The sequence below is a fragment of the Puntigrus tetrazona genome, chromosome 12 (assembly GCF_018831695.1).
Source record: "Puntigrus tetrazona isolate hp1 chromosome 12, ASM1883169v1, whole genome shotgun sequence".
Classification (NCBI taxonomy): domain Eukaryota; kingdom Metazoa; phylum Chordata; class Actinopteri; order Cypriniformes; family Cyprinidae; genus Puntigrus; species Puntigrus tetrazona.
The window spans coordinates 19,892,677-19,913,633 of record NC_056710.1 but is presented as its reverse complement, the minus strand read 5'-3'; the positions used below and the strand labels follow the sequence as shown (position 1 = coordinate 19,913,633).

Sequence of the window (20,957 nt, the reverse complement as noted above, 5' to 3'; positions counted from 1 at the left end):
CATTTTGGAGCACATGAACCAATTAGTTTTCGGCACAATAACAGGGGTTTGTTACAGGAGGTGCATGTTGCCATGTGTTCTGTAGGCGTATGGTTAAATCTGTATGGAAGCAGTGCTTGTGATCTTACTGTGACATTCGGTGAGGTGGTGACAGCACTTCCATCCTCCAGGTAGTGTGTTTCTGTGTAGTGACTAGAGAACAGCCCTCTGAAACACAAACACACAAAACTGAGTTACTTTCACTCATTTCTTTCATTTGCTACTGCAGTCATTTTTTGTAGTCAACATTTTTTGTAACCGTTAGCAGTTTGAACAAAACTTTCACTCTGTGTTTTAAAATGTAGCTTGTAACTAATCTCGAATGATTCGTCATATCGCGTGCCTTGTCAAAGAAAAGACGTGACGTCACTTCACAAAAAGTTACTTTTTTGCTTAGAGCACTCAAACAATGACATTAGGTGACTTCCATTTGACGATAGGTGGACTGTGAAGTGGACTTCACAGGATATTCTGACATCTTAAGTGAGATTTCTGTTTGAAGGGCGCTACGAAGGGCAAAGGGAATAAGGGAACGTAGATACATTATACAATTATACATTATACATTATACAAACTAGTGCATTATGAATAATGGCAATGAATTACATTTGCATATTGTAATGTATGAATAGGCAAAACTAATTAAACCCAGCGAGAAACAGCTCTATCATTTTTTTCTAAAGTCTAAAGCCACTTAAATCACCACAGCACCTGCATAGCAACAGTCTAAAGCCACTCAGAACACCTCAGCTACTGCATAGTAACAGTCTAAAGCCACTCAAATCACCCTAGCAACTACATAGCAACAGTCTAAAATCACTCAAATTACCCTAGCAACTACATAGCAACAGTCTATCCACTCAAATCACCCTAGCAATTACGTAGCAACAGTCTAAAGCCACTCAGAACACCTCAGCTACTGCATAGTAACAGTCAAAAGCCACTCAAATCACCCTAGCAACTACATAGCAACAGTCTAAAGCCACTCAAATCACCCTAGCAATTATGTAGCAACAGTCTAAAGCCACTCAAATCACCCTAGCAACTACATAGCAACAATCTAAAGCCACTCAAATCACCCTAGCAACTACATAGCAACAGTCTATCCACTCAAATCACCCTAGCAATTACATAGCAACAGTCTAAAGCCACTCAAATCACCCTAGCAATTACGTAGCAACAGTCTAAAGCCACTCAAATCACCCTAGCAACTACATAGCAACAATCTAAAGCCACTCAAATCACCCTAGCAACTACATAGCAACAGTCTATCCACTCAAATCACCCTAGCAATTACATAGCAACAGTCTAAAGCCACTCAAATCACCCTAGCAACTACTTAGCAACAGTCTTAAGCCACTCAGAACATCTCAGCAACTGCATAGCAAGTGCACATTGTCTATAAAAAGTAATTTTTTCGTTTGTTAGCTGACACAATATTAAGCCCATGAAACTTTTACTAAGATATTCACAGCAAGCTGATGTCTATTTGCAATGATGCACCGAATCATTTCACACTATACTGAGAGGGAGTTTTACAGTGTTCCTCTCTTTCTTTATAATCTAATCAAACAGGATCAGCTGCAAATGATCACAGATCAAAGACAGGCTGCAGAGATCCCTCAGCCTGTGAAAGGATGCCCTCGTTCTCTCTCTTCCTCTCTCCTTCTCTCTCCCCGCTGAGATAATGTTCCGATCAGACCATTACCAACATCTGCAGCTGATCGTTCCTCACGCAGCTGTGCTTTCTTAAGCAGAACCTGAACGTGACAAACTCATGAAGAGTATTACAGCACTGCTGAGTCACAGAATAACAACACAGACAGGCTTCTGACAGTATGAGTCTGGGTCACTTCATTCTGACTGTCCGCTTCTCCAGGAAAAGACTGACTGCGGCTTTAAATGAAAACACTGGCATGCTAAAAATCCGTTTAGTTTTATGGTCTGAATGTAATTTATGGTATAGAACAAAGCGTGAAATTCGTTCTTCCTACTGCATACTGCACACTACATACTTCAACTTCCAGGAGAAAGTTGTCCATCTCTTCTAGCCAAACTTAACTCTTTTTCAACTGAACCTACTCTCTTAAATCGAATTAGATGATCCTGGAGCCCACAGTGGGGCTTCGTGTGGAAAAATCAATGAAAGCCCTGCAGTGCATTCACAACAGAATCTGAAGGTTTCCAAGAAGCCAGGAACGAACACTTGCAGTTAAAAATAGCTTTTCAGATCTTAAAAAAAGCCCATAGGGGTGCATGGAGACCATCTGATCTGTACCGCGCCATCAAAGAACTACAAAATGGCAGAAAATTAATTGATTTTTTAAAAGATTAGACAGATTAGACGGACCTGTAATTGAATGTAAAACCCTAATGCATTGTTCTGACAGCTTGTAAATTAATTTCTGATTAATGTTTATTATAAAACCGATACATTCTGTCCTGGTTTCCATTCTGAACGTTAGAAATCTTTAGTTAAATTATAAATGTCTGTACTGTCACTTTTGAGCAACTTAATGCATGCTTGCTAAATAAAAGTATTAATTTCTTTTAAAAAAGGAAAGCTATCTTATTGACCCCCCAAATGTTTGTGTAAAATTAAGTTAAACAGTGCAAAGGTTACTTTTGAATATTTTCAGTAAAAAGCTACAGTAATGTTGAATACATTTCATGCACAAGCTTTATACTATAACTTTTCTGATAATAACAGTTTACTACAAGTTACATTACTTTAATAAAATAAAATGAACAGTACAATAAATGAAAAGTTACAATACTAATTACATTTTAATCTGTAACCTATTGCATTTCCAAAGTAACGTTCCTAACACCAGTCATAATACACTTACTTTAATAGCTTATTCACTTCTGGATTTACATTATTTAATAGCCTTTATGTTTCTTATTATGCATTCGTTGTTTTTTAAGAGATAACAGGATTTGAATGTAGGATTTTAAAGTAGAATTGCAGGAACTCTTTTCATAATGCAAGCCGACCTATCGTTCCTTATTGCTTAATTATAATGGACAGCTGTTTAATTGGTCTCGCCGCACTGTTTCACATGGTAAATGGGATTAACAGCACATGTAACTACAAAACAGCATTTGGCAGGGGTTTAGTAGAGCCTAAAAACCCAGGAAGAGATGAGAAGTCTTAAAATCTGCCACTTGATCACAGACTTTCTGACAGATGCTGCTCTTCTAATCACGCATGCGGCAGAAGCAGATTTACAAGCTCAAACTCTTGAAGGAGCAGCAAACCGACGTCTGAACTACAATCAGAGGTTCAAATCGAGTCCCACAGGTGTGTTTGGAGGCATATGGTCAAGGCAATATACTGCTCGATGGTCCACAGATGATATGGATTGTCAAATGCAAAAAAAATACTGTAGGATTTATCCTTCGTCTTAAGGTTTAATTTCAGTTCGATTTTAGGAACAAATATAATACGTGCCTCTAGAACAATGATTTTACCAATCGTTTGTAAGGAGCATAACCGAGAATGCATTCACAAAGAACAACAACGACAAAATGAGACCTACTGAGATTTAAAAAAAAACATGAAATTGCATGACCTTTTAAGACCATTCCAGACCTGGAGATCACAGTATTACCATTGTGAATGACTGTGGGAACTCTCTACTATAAACTATAACAATCTGCAGTGCATTTCCACCAAAAGGATTGTGTAATACCTTCCAGAAACTACTAAACTAAACTTCTGTTCTAATGAATCAATCAATAACGTATAAGTATTAAACTAAAGAGGCTGATGAAGACCATATGCGCGTCCTTGATAATATGTCAGATTTATAAATGGGTACAAACGCAAACACAAACATTAATCATGAGGAAACTTTAGAAAAATTCTGGAAAACTCAGGGGACATGTTTCTCTCATTATTTACTTGCCGCTTTTCTAACATCAAATTTTCACTTGGGTGAAGTTAAATCATTACGCCACATCACCTTACGCCACTACCATCCAAAATCCTCATTACATCTCATTAACCCATCATCTGACCTCACCAACATGTCCTTAAAAAGATCTCGCTCCAACACAACACACATTCAGTCAACAAACTGGCTAAAATAGAGGTTAAAATGACACACAACTATAAATATTTCCTCACTGACACAGTGTTTCAATGTTTCTGTGACAATTTTCTCATTTATTTTTCAATTATTCACACGAGCAGAGACCAAACAGAGCGAAAGATTAGCAATTCTTTGTATGGAGGAGAAAAAAAAAAGAGAAATAATTCTACCTTTCATGCTGTGGAAGGACGACTGCAGCAAAGCCACAAGCAGAAAAAAAACTAATCAAATCATCAGTCACTAGGGGAAAAAAGACACAGCAGGGCGCCGTTGTTTCCCCTGGTCACTTAATGCTTTGTGTTCTCACAAGATAGAAAAGCAGAAAGGGACACGGCAGGGGTGGACAGAATAACAGAATAAACAGCACAGGTTTCTCTTTCAAGCACAGAACGTAAAGGAATAGCTAAGACGAAACACCCTGTCATTAGTTACTTACCCTTAAGTAATTTTAAACCTGAATCCTGTTGTTGTTCTTACTTTTTCATATATGTCATCTGTCAAACTCCAAAGGAGTCAAAAACACACGAAACTAAAGCAGCCCATACAATGTGTTTTATATTCTTAGTCTTATGTCAGATAACAACATTGTGTGGTGAGCAGGCTTCTTTATTCACTGAAGCGTGGATAGTTTTGCCTAAACTCAGTGCGTTATTTTTTAAACAACTGTAATAATTATTAAATATATGTATGTGGTAATTTACCACATGCATACAGTATATATTATAAAAAAATGTCTATATTTTGTATTTTTTGCAATATACAAGTATTTGTGTGTATTTATATACATAATAACACAAAGCACAAATGCAAAAACGTATTTTGGATTAATTGTTTGACGTCGCTAATAGGCTATATTTAAATATTTTATATATTTAAAATCATTTTATGGGTAATTATTTTTTAATCATTACAAATATATAATGATTTAAATTATTTAATCAGTGAACAACGACATAAATCAATCACAAACTCAATAACTCGAGTTGTTTCAGAAGACTTGCAATATAACAGTCAAGTCACTTGGACTACTTTTTCTGTGTTAGCTAAAGATGTCATCGGAAGAAAAGAGCCGTGTAAAGATGCTTAAAGAAATGTTCTGCACCAAGAAACCAGCATGAAAGTCACTTTGGAACAACTGGGGCTGAATCATCACAGATTTCTTAAACACTGCAAATCTGCCAGCTTTAAACGAAGAGCACATGAGTCTAATTTTATTTATATGCTGAGGTAAGACACATCAAGACCCGACCCTTCACTAGAGAGAGAAAGATAGACAAAAGAGAGGAATGAACAACGAGGGAGGCTGGACAAAGCAACAGCCCAAATAATTTTCCAGGCCTTGGCTGACTAATCATGAATTCAGCTGCAGTGAACATGTGCCCAACTTGTCAAGGACAAAGCACAGTTTTCTCATGCTTCCTTGGGAGAAATCAGGTCACGGCTCGTTCCAGAGAGTCTCCTCTCACACAGAAATTAGTTCCTCTTTATCATCCTGCACATCTGCTTGTCCTCTTATCTGATAATTGGAAGATGGATTAGTAATGCAGAGTCTGTATTAAAGACCTCCGTTTAGCGTTCTCCATGGATAATACCTGAAATCATGCAGCTTGTTGAGGAGAGGTGTGCTGCTACTTTAATAAGCAATTAGACGTACGATTGTGCCAGGTCAAAGATAAAAGAGATGATAAAAATCCCACAGATTTACATCTAAAGATCAGAATATCCTAAAACCCAAAGGCTTTTTTACTTAAGCCAATAAGAAACAACCTGGCAACCACTCAGTGTACCATAGCAACAAAACTACTCAGAACAAAAGAGCAACCAACCACCTGTCAACCAACCAGATCATCCTAGCAGCAAAACTACTCAGACTGCATTAGAAACCGCATAGCAACACCCTGGCAACCAACCAGATCACCCCAGCAGCAAAACTACTCAGAACGCTTTAGACACAACATAGCAACACCCTGGCAACCAACCAGATCACCCCAGCAGCAAAACTACTTAGAAGCCTATAGAAAATGCATAGCAACACCCTGGCAACCAACCAGTTCACCCTAGCAGCAAAACTACTCAGAACGCTTTAGACACAACATAGCAACACCCTGGCAACCAACCAGATCATCCTAGCAGCAAAACTACTCAGACTGCATTAGAAACCGCATAGCAACACCCTGGCAACCAACCAGATCACCCCAGCAGCAAAACTACTCAGAACGCTTTAGACACAACATAGCAACACCCTGGCAACCAACCAGATCACCCCAGCAGCAAAACTACTTAGAAGCCTATAGAAAATGCATAGCAACACCCTGGCAACCAACCAGTTCACCCTAGCAGCAAAACTACTCAGAACGCTTTAGACACAACATAGCAACACCCTGGCAACCAACCAGATCATCCTAGCAGCAAAACTACTCAGACTGCATTAGAAACCGCATAGCAACACCCTGGCAACCAACCAGATCACTCCAGCAGCAAAACTACTCAGAACGCTTTAGACACAACATAGCAACACCCTGGCAAACAACAAGATCACCCCAGCAGCAAAACTACTTAGAAGCCTATAGAAAATGCATAGCAACACCCTGGCAACCAACCAGTTCACCCTAGCAGCAAAACTACTCAGAACGCTTTAGACACAACATAGCAACACCCTGGCAACCAACCAGATCATCCTAGCAGCAAAACTACTCAGACTGCATTAGAAACCGCATAGCAACACCCTGGCAACCAACCAGATCACCCCAGCAGCAAAACTACTCAGAACGCTTTAGACACAACATAGCAACACCCTGGAAACCAACCCGATCACCCTTGCAGCAAAACTACTCCAAACACTTTAGAAACCGCATAGCAGAGTACACTACTGCAACAAAACTACTGAGAACACTTTAGCAAACATATAGCAACACCCTGGCAACCACTCAGAGTACCATAGCAATACACTACAACTGTTCAGAATACTTTAGCAACCAAATAGCAACACCCTGACAACTACTCAGTGTACCATTGCAACAAAACTACTCAGAACACTTTAGAAACTGCATAGTAACACCCCGGCAACCATCTAGTGTACCATAGCAACTGCATAGAAATGCACTACAACTATTTAGAAGACTTTAGCAACCACATAGCAACAACCTGGAAACTCACTCAAAACAGTAGTGTGCAGATCCATTTTCTCATTTGAGAAGCACACACATTTTCCTCAGCAAATATGAAAGTGATGTGAATCAAATACCTAGACTTGCACAGTGTAAAGTCCACTGAGGTCATTTCATCTCCTTTATCAAACATCTGCTCTGGAACTAATGGAATATCATCAGCCAGTGGACCATAAAAGAGAAACCAGCACTCGTACAAAAAATTCATGGAAAATTGATTATTTAAAGTAAAACATTCCTCTCTCTGGACACAACAGACATTGCATTGCCAAACACACTTCAGTAATTATAGAAAATCTATTTTAAGAACTTATAAACTTGCTGTACAGGTCAAACACCAGAGACAACAATTCAGAAAAATAAAATTTATGTTACAGCTTTGGAAACCAGAGTAAACTTTTAGCTTAAAGGGATAGTTCACCCAAGATTGAAAATTCTGCAATCATTCCCTCCCTCATGTCCCAAACCTGTATCAGTTTCTACAGTCTGTCGAACGCAAAAGACAATATTTTTTAAGAATGTTAGTAACCAAAGAGTTGATGGTAGCCATTGACTTCCATAGAAAAAAAATGGAAGTCAATAACGACCGTCGACTCTTTGGTTAAAACCAAAAAACAAGAAAGAATTAAGCTAGAATAAAAGCTGGAAAAAAAGAGAGGCTCTGTTTTTTTCTTTTGACATTGCACATTTGCATATCCACACGAAATAATGTAGGCCATGAAAATTAAGTGGAAATGTTTCAAAATTCTGGCAGTGGCTGGCAACTTTTTTTTCATGCCGACGGGGAAAGAGTTAACAATCTTATTTTGCCATAAGCAGGATGAGTTCTCAAGCATAACCAGGTCAGTATCTAATTTCTAAATGACTCACGGGAATAAACCAAACAGCACTGGTGTGATGGGATAACTGTTGACTAGGAATGCAATAATCCGTGGAAATATTCAGAGGCTGATGTAATGACATCCCATGGCAGGACAGAGACTGCAGCCAGCTCTTAAGCTTCAGCTAACGAGGAGCGTTACACCCTTGGACCGGACGAAGGACGCTTGCCTCATTGCAGGGATGAACTATTCCAACATGAGCTGGAACGGAGGCGGGCGCAGGAGACCGGGACACAGAAAACTGCTCAGCTGTGACCGAACAGAGAGAAAACTCACCTGAGGGAGTCCAGAGGTCAGGCGTCAAGATGTATCACGTGAGTTATTGCAACACACAAGGGGAAAAGGTCACAACAAAACACTCTTGCTACATGAAAGTGCTGGAAAATGAGCAGCAAAGGTCTCAGAAAATGAATGAACTCTACGAATGCAAAATGAAAAACATTAAGCTGACCAACCAGAAGCAAAAGAACTGGCCAATGGGGTTTTTTTTCTGGCTTTAATTTAAACAAGCACAAGGTAGAAAACATTACAGCTGTAAATATTTTTTTGTAAATCATTTGCGTATATTCTCCAATTGTCTTGCTGTTGTGGGAATCCATGGGTTGCATTTCAGACATAGTTTTAAAAAGAATGTCTTCGCATTTATTTAATTATTTTGGTGATTTATGAATGCAGCCTTGATAAACATATTTGAAATGCACCCATATGAAATGCACTGCTTAGACATTGATTTCCACAATTATAGATCTCATTTATTTAAAAAAAAAGGTTTTGACAATGCAGTCAAATAAATTATTTTAATTAAATGTTCTAATTAAGTGGTTTAATTTGACTAAATGAACACCCGCAAGGTAAAGTATATTTATCTTGAATGTTTTTCTCTATTTTTTTTGATATACAGTAACAGTTACAGAGTTGGAAAATAATTTAATGTTAAAACATTAAAGCAACTCAGCTAGCAAAAATATGCTGAGGTATGAAAGCGTTATTCTTAAGGAAACACTTTCCATTTTCGGAAATAGGCTCATTCTTCAACTGACCAAAGAGTTATATTTTTCTCATTCAAACTGGACTCTTCTGTAGTTATATTGTGTACTAAGACTGGCAAAGTTGGAATTAGAGTATAATTGCTAATCATATCGGCCTAGAAAATCACAACTTTTCAATTTCTGCCGGTCTCACTACACGATATAACTGCAGAAGAGTCAAGATTTAAATAGGAAAAATATATAAACTCTTTGATTATTTTTGAATGCAATGTTACTGGTCTGATTGGATTTAAAGTCGTGCTAGGTGTTATCGCCAGACCCCGAGATCGACTCAACAGATTCCAGAACGGTAAAACTCAACTTATTAACTCTAAGGGAGCTTTCCAAATATTTCCAAAAATGTGTTCCTTTAAACGTTTAGTTTAAAAATGTCCAGTTATTTAAATGTTTTAAATCTGTTTCCGTATCAACGCTAAGGATTTTTTTTTTTTTTTGCAAACATTAAAGACGTCTTACTTTAGAATTTCTTTTCTACATTCTAAAAATAAAGAGCTCTCAGAAGGTTATTGCAAGAACATTTCTTTCTGAATGAACAAATGTTAATATTACGTTTGCTCAAGGCTTGTTACACAAATGTCCAGCTAAAACGATTCCATAAACGATGTCTAAATATAATTTGAAAACATTATTAAAGACCAGATAACCTTGAGCAAACGTAATATTAACATTTGTTCAACAAATGCTCTTGCAATAACCTTCTGAGAGCTCTTTATTTGTTGATCACTCGATCTCATCGCTTTCTGGAGAAACAATTAGGACCTCGTTTGTGATTTTTTGGTTCTCACGCAACGTGATTTCAAATATGATATTTATCGGTGATGTATTTCTCCATTTGCAGTCGTTCTACTGCCAAACAGAACGAAAGCTTCGGTTTCTTCACGAAACCCGAAACAATAAGAACAAACAAAACGCAACCTCTCCTCTGAAGTGCGGGATCTTCGGCACATCTGGCAGCATTAACACATCTGTCATCGCACACGCAAACGTTACGAGTCTGGGTGTGCGCGTTTCCTTAAATCACGGTTCTTTTCATCTGCGATAGCGCTCTTAGAGAACTCAGGAAAAACATCGAATCATAAATCGAGAGGTTTTTGCGAGGCTAGTGTGTGAATGATCTCAGAGTAACGTGTTAACAATCAAAAATATCAAATCAAAAGGTTTTTTCGTAAGCGCATGCAAATCTATCGCCTTAATTCACCGCTTGATCAACAGTGCCTGGACCGCATCCCACAGATGCTAACACTTAAAACTCATTTCAGCAGTGGCTCTGCTTCCCTCACGCTTGCGCAATGAGCGTCACATAAAAAGTAGAAAAAAACGAAATCGAAAAGCCTTCCAACGTTCATTTCTGGTAGCACAAGCGCTTACGGAGTCAGGGTCAAAGGTAGCGAAATTAGCCAAGGCCGAAACCCTTGTGATGCATCACACCAGATCTTTCATCTCCTTCCTGTGTTTTGGACCCACTGTTGTTCTCCCTTCGGGCCTCGGCATGTTCATTACGTCCGTTTGACAAAACATTCGGATGGCCTACCCTTCAAACAGCCTCACATCTGCTAAAAGTAGCAAGAATATGATATATGAAAACAATCCTGCTCCGCGAGCCAGTCCCGAGCATCTGGGAATACTTTATTTACTGATTCATTTGAACAGCAAATACAGTGAGACACGCCAGTTCTGTCTCGAGCGCTCATCTGATGTCTAATAAATACAGAATTAAACGAAAATCGCCCCAAAACAGCCTGAGAAACACAAGAACGGAGATGTTTCAGAGCAGAACACCTGCTTAAATTGTACATAACCAATAAAATGATGAGTAAGTTCGACAAGAAAATATTTCAGTCCTTCTTGAAGATTAATTATATTTTTATTAGTGAAATTTATTTTAACACAATTTTTAAGCATATTTAGCCATTTAGCAGACGCTGTATAGAAAGAAAAATTCAGATTCATATATAAATTAAGAAATGTATTCTATTCTGTTCTGTTCTATTCTATTATGTTTTATTTTAATAACGGACAGATGATGTTGCATCAAAATGTCTTGTTTAATTGTAGAATTTCCTAGAAATTTCTACTTTTTTTCTGTGTAGAATTCTGCAAAAAAAGGTGATGATTCTGTCATCGACTATTCGCTCTTGCGTCGTTCAGACTTTCCCTCTTCAGATGAATCATAATGGAAAAAACACAGGCCAGAAAACAGAAAAATGAAATGAATTTTTCAAAAAAGTAGCAGAAAGAAAGACATTAGGGTGAGTACATGATGGCAGAATCATTAACGTTTGGATGAATTAGACCTTATTTGACAAATTTATTTTAATGGCACTGTGTTCTGCTGATGCAGAAATGATCCGCCGTTCTCTCAGCATGGAAGTCAAATCTGGATCGGTTTTACTTCATGTGCTGAATCATAAGCTGTCCATTTGGTTGTGTGTCATGCTGAACCTTGATTCCTTGAAACCCCTATAGAGCTCTGTCTAGACGAGTCCTTCACTTCGGCTGGAAAAATAGTGTTTTGTCCTCATAATTCACCTGATGCCAAATGAACAATGCATCGTGTCCGGAAGCGCTCGAGTGTCCTTCACTCCAGCCCTCAAAAAACATTTCATTTCTACTCAAGGAGTCTGTGTTTGTGTCTAAATTACCAATCTTTCCACAAACGCAAACACATATGAATCGCGGCATCTATATTCATGAAAACTCTGCGCTGGAACTAATGACTTCAAACCGTCAGCCTCATTATTCTTCTGTTGCAGCAAATGCATGCATAAAAGAAGAGTTTCTAAATAAATTAACTAATAAAACACTCAGGTGACCTCTTTCTTTAGTCTTTTGCTTCTTCATTTACTAAATACCCAATTGGAAATACCAATAAACTACAAACAGATAGATAGCTAAATTAAATGCCATTATATTTTGATTGTAATATAATTTTATAAATAAATCTAATTGTAATTTTATATTGTAAATATAGATAATATATATATATATATATATATATATATATATATATATATATATATATATATATATATATATATACATATATATATATATATATATATATATATATATATATATATATATATATATATATATATATATATATATATATATATATATATATATATATATATATATATACATATATATATATATATATATATATATATATATATATATATATATATATATATATATATATATATATATATATATATATATATATATATATATATATACATATATATATATATATATATATATATATATATATATATATATATATATATATATATATATATATATATATATATATATATATATATATATATATATATAATGTATCACTATTATAATTCTATAATATTAAAATATTTTAATATACCATATAAATAACTAATTTAATTTAAAATATAATAACATAATAATTATATTAATTAAATTATATTAAAAATAATTATTTAAACAATTTATTATATTATTTAAACTATATATATATAATAATAATACTAATAATAGTAATAACCTCCGCGCGCACACACATATTATTTGCAAACTCATCTTTAAATACCACCTCTACGTGTGTTTTCAGATCTATTTAACTTCCTCCGGTCTCAGGGATTCCTCAAAAACACTCTTGCTGTCTTTCCCAGCACTTCCTGCAGTTCAAGTGTCAGTACGTTCAGCTTTCATCGGCGTCCCCGCGGGGAGCTCTCACACCCGTCCGTCTGAAGCCAAACCCCAGGCTCGTGCTCAGCGCCGCACGACTCAACATCTGCTTTCTGCATGAGCGCGAGGGAAAGACTCCCACAAGCCCCTGCTCCTCTTTTATTGCGCTTGAAAGAGCGCTAGCGAAGGAAACGCTGCTCGAGAGCAACCCACCGCCTCGAACCAAACCCCCTGAAAGCAGCGAACAAAAGGAAAAGCGCTAAAGGCGGGTTGGGTTTCTTCAGCAGATCTTCAGGACTCGGGGGTCAAACGGGGCGGAAGCGAGAGGTTTGGATTGCTTGGTGTTTTTTTGCCCAAAACAGGCCGTGTCTTTCAAACGCTTACTCAGCACAGGCTGTCAGACCGACGGGCCGCTGCACAGAGGTCAAAGGTCAAGAGACTCTGCTGAGCGACAGGATGCTCCGTCTGAGGTCAGGCTGCGTGCCAGAGAGAAGACAGGATGTGAGACGAGCGAGTGAGGAAAACAGCAACACACACACACACACACACACATCTACACAAACACATACGGAGACACAAGCAAAAGACAGACTTAGAAGAAAACAGTGTGATAACATGAAAGATTTACAGATTTCACAGTTAAACCCTTATAGTCATATTCTTAACATACAATGCCAGGTCTATTAGACAACAAGACAAGAACATACAAGTCTTTTCTAAACATTTAAAGCAATAATTCACCACCAAGTTATTCCAAAAATAAATTAATGAATTAATTGATATATCTAATTCATTTTAACATAACTAATACATATTTTATTTCAATATTTCACTTTGGTAATCTCTTTACTCTCGTATTTCATTTTTAAATTTGTAAAAACTGACAATAATCGTACATGCAACTTAATATTAATCGTACATAACTAATTATGACATAATATATTATATATGACATTAGAATTTTATACATACACACACAAAATGTATAAATATAAATATTATACACACACATACACATATATATGTATACATTTATGTATATATATATATATATATATATATATATATATATATATATATATATATATATATATATATATATATATATATATATATATGTGTGTGTGTGTGTGTGTGTGTGTGTATAATATTTATATTTATACATTTTGTGTGTGTATGTATAAAATTCTAATGTCATGTATATATATGATAGATGAAGAACGTCAGTATACTTCGGTCATGTAGAAAATCAAACACTGCTTAACATAAGTCATGAAGACACTTTTTGTTATTAAACTAATGCGAAATCCAATTTCATGCGCAATAAGAGCCATTTATAGGCAGTGTTTTTTCTGAATCTTCTCACTCCCACCAAACACGAGCAGATCAGCAGGCTTTGAACGGAGCTAATATTTCTCTCTATTACGCTGACGACTCATTATACGGAACAATGCAAATGGCTCCATTTCAACCCCCGAAATCCATCTTTCGATTCGTCTGGTTCATACGTCCACCTTATAAGGACAAAGAACTCGAGCCGGTCAGTAAAAGCATGAAGTCACTGTACAGAACATAAAATATGGAGAAACTTTAATGAAAACTGTATAACGGCCAGCTGACGTGAGTAACGCCTGAATGCCATTCTGTGCGAGTAATTTAATGCTTTTAAAATGAAATCTGTTATCAAAAGAACAATTCTGCGCATCTGTAATTCTGGCAGCACATTTAGTACTAAATAAAAGAAGAAAACGCAACTAAAAGACACACACACACACACACCACATCAATTAACCCAGATTTGAGCAACAACAGCTGCTCCTTTTAAATCAAATAAAAAAAGTAGACAAAGCAACAACGTCAAGTCTAGGCCTAAACTGTAAAAAACGACTGTGATCTTAACGTAATCCTACGGTAAAAGCCTGTTAAATTGTTAATAACATTTATAGGGAAAACCCGTAAACCGACATTCCCAGAATTCCCTGCATTGCATTTAAAATTTTGTTAGAATTTGATGTTTTTTCTTAGAAATAACTGTTTCTACTTAGTTTATTCTTATCGGTTATGTTATTAAAGTTGTATGTTATATATATATATATATATATATATATATATATATATATATATATATATATATATATATATATATATATATATATATATATAAATATAAAAAAAAAATATATATATATATATATATATATATATATATAAAATATATATATATATATATATATATATATATATTATAATATATATAAAAATATATATAAAATATCATATAATAATAATAATAATATGGTGTTCACATATGTAAAGAAAAAAAGTAAAATAGCACTAATACATATGTGTACATAATACATAATTAAATATAATTTGCATAATTATTTTATATGCATTCATAATTTCATATTTTAGAATATTTATATGTATTAATAAAATAATAATAATAATAAATGTTTTTTTCCACATTTTTGATCATCTAAAAGTCTTCCCTTACATTTCTTCCTTACAGGCATGTGATTATGGTAATACAGTCCTTTGTAACCGTACCATTGTTAGCAATTGATGCAGCTCCACGACTCCAGCTCTTCATTAGTGCAGATGAGCCTGGAAAAACAAGACCTTCAAGTGCTGAGTCTCAAAACAGCGTTTCAGACGGCCTTATCAAGAGCTCTAGTTATCCGCCGGCTTACAGCGGTCATTAACGCAGGGAACCGACTCCTTGACATTACAAATTAATTAGAGGGGAAGCCCGGGAAACATCACATAAACCCTCAAGATGCCGATCGAGGAGGAAGAGGTGTGTTTGTCGCAGTCTTCGGTCTCTTTCAGCATCATTTTCTCGTCTTTTGTATGGATGTCTTACGAACATCCTCTCTTGCTCATCTCTCATTCTCTTTCATGACTCGAGCCTCATTGTGCCGCCGCTCTCTCGTTTCTTCAGAGGTTTCTCACTTCTTCGAGTGCCTAGCGCTTTCATCTGCGCATGATTTGGTCAGAAAATCAGATTGCGCTTTCAGCTGCGACGCGATCAACATTCAGCATCGCATGAAGCAGACGTCCCCATCAACGAGCAAAAACGTTCAAACTAGTAAACTAACTTGCACTTTTTTGTTGATTGAGGACTGAATTTAGAGCAAAATAAGTGGGTTCTCCTTGCATTAACATTGCATTGACTCTTTTGCGATACGCTCTCAGTTGACTGTCATTTGACACAAATATTTTTTGGATTCGAGTCAGCATGAATCAGGGCCTCCTCTCGTCTCTTCTCCTCTCTGTTCATCACATTACAGCTGCAGTTAGGCTGAAACTCTTTTCCAGATGAGTCTCTGTGGAGGCACCGCTGTAAGCATCTTTCAGTCTGTGAGGCAGAACGTGTTTGTGAGATTATAAAAGAAATGCCGTCGCTGGATTAAAGTGACAGTCAGGATTTACTCATTCTTGTGTCCTTCTAAACCTGCACGGGCTGTTAGGAGTGTGTTCACGCTGCTCCTTTGAATGAAAATGACACCTTGCAGCGAGCAGACTTTCGGTCTCCAAAGAAAGACAAAGCGAAAAAAGTCCGTGTGACTTTTTATTTCATTAATATGTATTTAAAATAATAAAAACTAAAAATCCTTCATCTAGGGCCAGACAATAACCGGGCTTTTTTTGACACACATATATGAGAATTTGTATATTTATTTATTTAGGTTAGGATTTATGGATACTATATACATATATAAATGTATTAATCCGCTTCAAATGTTGACTACTGTATATATATGTGAAAATAATATATTATCATTAATAATATAAAATATATTTAACACAGATGCACATATATATACACACACATATACACACACACACACATATATATATATATATATATATATATATATATATATATATATATATATATATATATATATATATATATATATATATATATATATACATATATATATATATATATATATATATATATATATATATATATATATATATATATATATATATATATATATATATATATATATATATATATATATTATATATAAATATATATAAAATATATGTTATGTTAAATATATGTAAAATAAATATATGTTAAATATATGTTATATATATACTAATATACATTAGTGCTGTTAAATGATTAATTGCACCCAAAATGCAAGTTTTTGCTTAATATATGGATGCATAGAGTGTATATTTATGTACATATAAGCAAAAATTTTACGCAAAAATCTGTGATAGTCAAAAAAAAAAAAAAAAAAAACTTAAAAACAATCCAATGATTGTTTTGTATAAAAATCTTAATCACAGAAGTAAATATTATTTTAGAAATTTGGTATGGTGTTTTTTCTTCTTTTTCTTCTTTCTCCAGAACTTTCCATAAGTTTGAGAAGTGATTTAAATAACGTGAATCTTATCTTCGCTTCCAAATGTTCCTCCGTGCTTTATCTGAACCCCTCCGCATGAGTCTGTATTCATCACCGGCTTTTATCGCTTCATGATAACGTGAGAAGGTGTTGTGGAGCTCTTGTTCTGCTGTCTGACACATGGAGAGGTCATGTCTCTGATAATAACACGTCTCCGGCGCTCATGAGTGGCTTTCCACTGAGGTCGTCCCCTTTTTCACCCCTGTCTCTTCCTCACGCGCCCCTCACGTTACCATGGAAACGGTCCAAAAAGCACTTCCGCGGGCTTATGTTTGGCTTAAATGAAATATTACAGCTCCAGTTAAGATTGCAACTTGAGTAGGCCGAAAAATAATGCACTAAATAACCTTACACCAACAAAGCGAACATACTGGTGCGCCCTAGACGGTGCAACACCCTACGATTCAACCCTCCCTACAATCTCAGAAACTCCAGGAGTGAGGCCACCCCGCTGTTCACAAAATTATACTTTTGTATTTGACAAGACGGATGAATAATGTACTTAGTTCTGTTCCTTGAAGAGGTCGGGTTCCGATTTTAAGTCCATTTCCTGTTCAGGTTATTCACAGAAATGAATTTTACTCGTACAACTTAATTAGGGGCTTTGAATAAAATGTTCTTATATAGTCTAACTGAGTTTTAGGAGTTCGTACAGAGATTTCTGACAGTTTAATTCAGCCTAATTACGCCTCGATACCGTCTTCCTTCAAAAAAGGCATAGTACACCCAATAATAAGTCCTGTCATCGTTTACTCATCCTCGAGCTCTTCCGAACTAGTTTGAGCGTCTTTCTTACGTTACACAAAACGAATGAGCTATTTTGAAGCGTTTTTGGTAATCGTCGACAGTACTGTGGGATTCAACAAAAGAATGATGATAAGCAACAATCTGTTACAGCCATAGTAGGAGCAAAAAATAAACTAATTAAAGAGATGAATCAAATACAATGAAAGACTATTGGTAAGCAAGCAGTTGCTTTAGCCATTTACGTCCACAGTAGAGCAAAAAAAAAATACCATTAATGGGAGTCAATGGAACAATTGACTTCCATAGTAAAGATAAAAAAGGGAAACACACACACACACACACACACACACAAAAAGGTAAACAGTTTTATAGTATTTTTTCCCTTTTATGCAAATCAGTTCAGCAGAAGAAACTCATACAGGCTTGGAACGACTTGAGGGTGACTAAATAACAGAATATTCATTTTCCATGCCTATAATAAACAGGCATGAATCCTGACTCTTAATATATCATATACTATTGAGACTGAATACAGGACTCACGCTGTACTGGTGTTTCCTACCAAAAATGCTTAACCTGATGTCATTGAACGTCTACTGCTTTGTCCCTGTGACTAAGCTGCGAACAGGCATTCATCGACTAAAAGGGCAGGAAATAAGAAACAGAAGCGGCGACGAGGCACATGAGATGACCGGCGGCTCAAGATCGAGCTGAAGTCTTTGACCCTGTAAATCAGTGTGCCGAGCACCTCCCACAACGTCTTGAACTTCTTGCGCTGAAATCAGAGAGTTTGAAAAACAAATCCGAGCTTTCAATTTTTATAATTTCATTTGACAAATGTTTTTTCTGCTCCGCTTTGCTTCATCCAGTTTCAACAACTGGAATTCATCAGCTTCACTGAAGCAGGAGACTCACACGAGATCTCTCTCCCTTCCTCATACAGTATAACAAATGCTGGGTTTCATTTCCACACGACACAGTCTGACCGCTGCAACCACGGCCAAAAGTCACAATAACACTGAAAAAACACTTTATGGCAATGCTGCTTTTCTGTGTTTAAAACATATTTATACATAATACTGTGCAAGTTTTTGGTTTTTTCATGAAATGATTATGCTTTGCAAAACGTGCTGTAACTGATCAAAAGGGATTTTACATTCATTAAATATACATATTTGAAGAATAATACAGAAAAATCAAATGTAGCACAGTTCCCATAAACAGTTTATAATAATAAACTGCATTAATAATAATAATAATAATAAAATTTTTCTTGAGCAGCATATTAAAATAATGTCTAAAAGATCATGTGACACTGAAGACTGGATTAATGATTTATACAAATTTTGCATTGATCACAAGAATAAACTACATTGTACAATATATTTCTCAGAAATACGTACCGATAAAAACATATCACTGTAGTTTAAAAAAAGTAAAACTCTGACAAAATGATCAATTGATTAGAATGATAAAGCATAATGTTCACACAACTTGAAGAATATCATGTCGTGACATCAAAACAATATTAATATGCTGGGATAGCATTAACTTTTAGCAACAGTCCACGGATATTTACATTTTTAACAGCCGCAATACGTACCTATATAAACGTAATAAAAATGCGCCAGGGTTCACATATTGAACTTGTATATTAGCACTGCTCAGTGGACATTTCTCTTTGAAACTGGGGCGAAACGTGCACAGAGGTACATATTTTTATGAGACCAAGATGATATATTCACACAAAAAAAACTTATTTTTACATTTTACGTTTTTTTTTCCTATGACATACATTGATACACTGTCTGAGCAAGAAGATCTGATTACATCTCACGACTAAAAATTGGATTTTGAAAATGTACAAATCTAAAAACACAATTTTAGTTTTCATGTCTCATGTAAGAAAACAAGATCTGGGCCGCATTTAACAGCACGGTGCACGCAGCCTATAACTTCTAGTTGGTGTATAAGTCTATAAGTTCAAGGTCACTTGCACCGTATAATTTCGCCCCCCTGCAACTTTAAATATGCCGCAGTCTCTGAATGTTTCTTTTTTTCCTCTTCACGCTCTGGTTCACTTTCACACATGCTCCGTGTTACAAGAGAAGGGTTCTCAATCACCCTCACCGTGAAGATCAACCTGAATAAATTCAGAGGTGAGTTCTCAGACCTCGGTTACGTCATTACCGCTCACCTCCCCTTCAAACCCACACTCCCACCGTCTCGCTCTCTGGATGATATGCTGCATGTCAAATGAAGAGCATGGGAACGGGTAGATTGGGTAATTAAACTTTTGTGCCGTTTTGTCGCCTCCGGCATGAAGCTGTCAGAGCGAGTGTTCATTTGCATTCAAAAACAGAGCCGACAAGGGTCCGCTTGACACAAACTTCATTACACCGCCCTGACTGACCACTCCATACTGGTCTTATACACTTCTGAAACACTTCTCAACCCTGGATTCTTACAAGGCAGATGGAAATGGAGTGCCTTATGTAGGAACCAAACACCAAACGAACGCATAGATTGAACTAATAGCTTCTCTGGTATTTTGTGAGCAAGAACTGACCAGCCTCTTAAATCTACACTAAATAAGTGTGTCAACAAACAATGGCTTTATAGTATGTCTCATTTAAATGGAAAGAGGTGCTTGCTTTCATTTATGCTCATGCATATATTGCTGCAACACTCATAAAACCCCCAAACTAGCACAAAAAGAGCAGTAAAGCTGCAATTCAATATTAGCCAGAACTGTAAAATGAATGAATGAATTAACTAGTAAAATGGCATAATTCTGTTTAAAAGTCATCCCATATTAACATAGTGATGCAACTATGATAAAATTGTGAAAGGCATTTTTCTGCCAACTGCCAACGCAGAT

At 36.1% G+C, this 20,957-nt stretch overlaps 1 protein-coding gene across 1 annotated transcript in view; it reads right to left on the bottom strand.

Moving 5' to 3' along the window:
• LOC122355148 (disintegrin and metalloproteinase domain-containing protein 12) overlaps positions 1-20,957 on the bottom strand; it is an 86,809-nt gene that overhangs the window by 43,235 nt on the left and 22,617 nt on the right. The window contains 1 exon segment of the mRNA XM_043253181.1: positions 129-207. Within this exon segment, the coding sequence (XP_043109116.1) occupies positions 129-207 (79 nt within the window).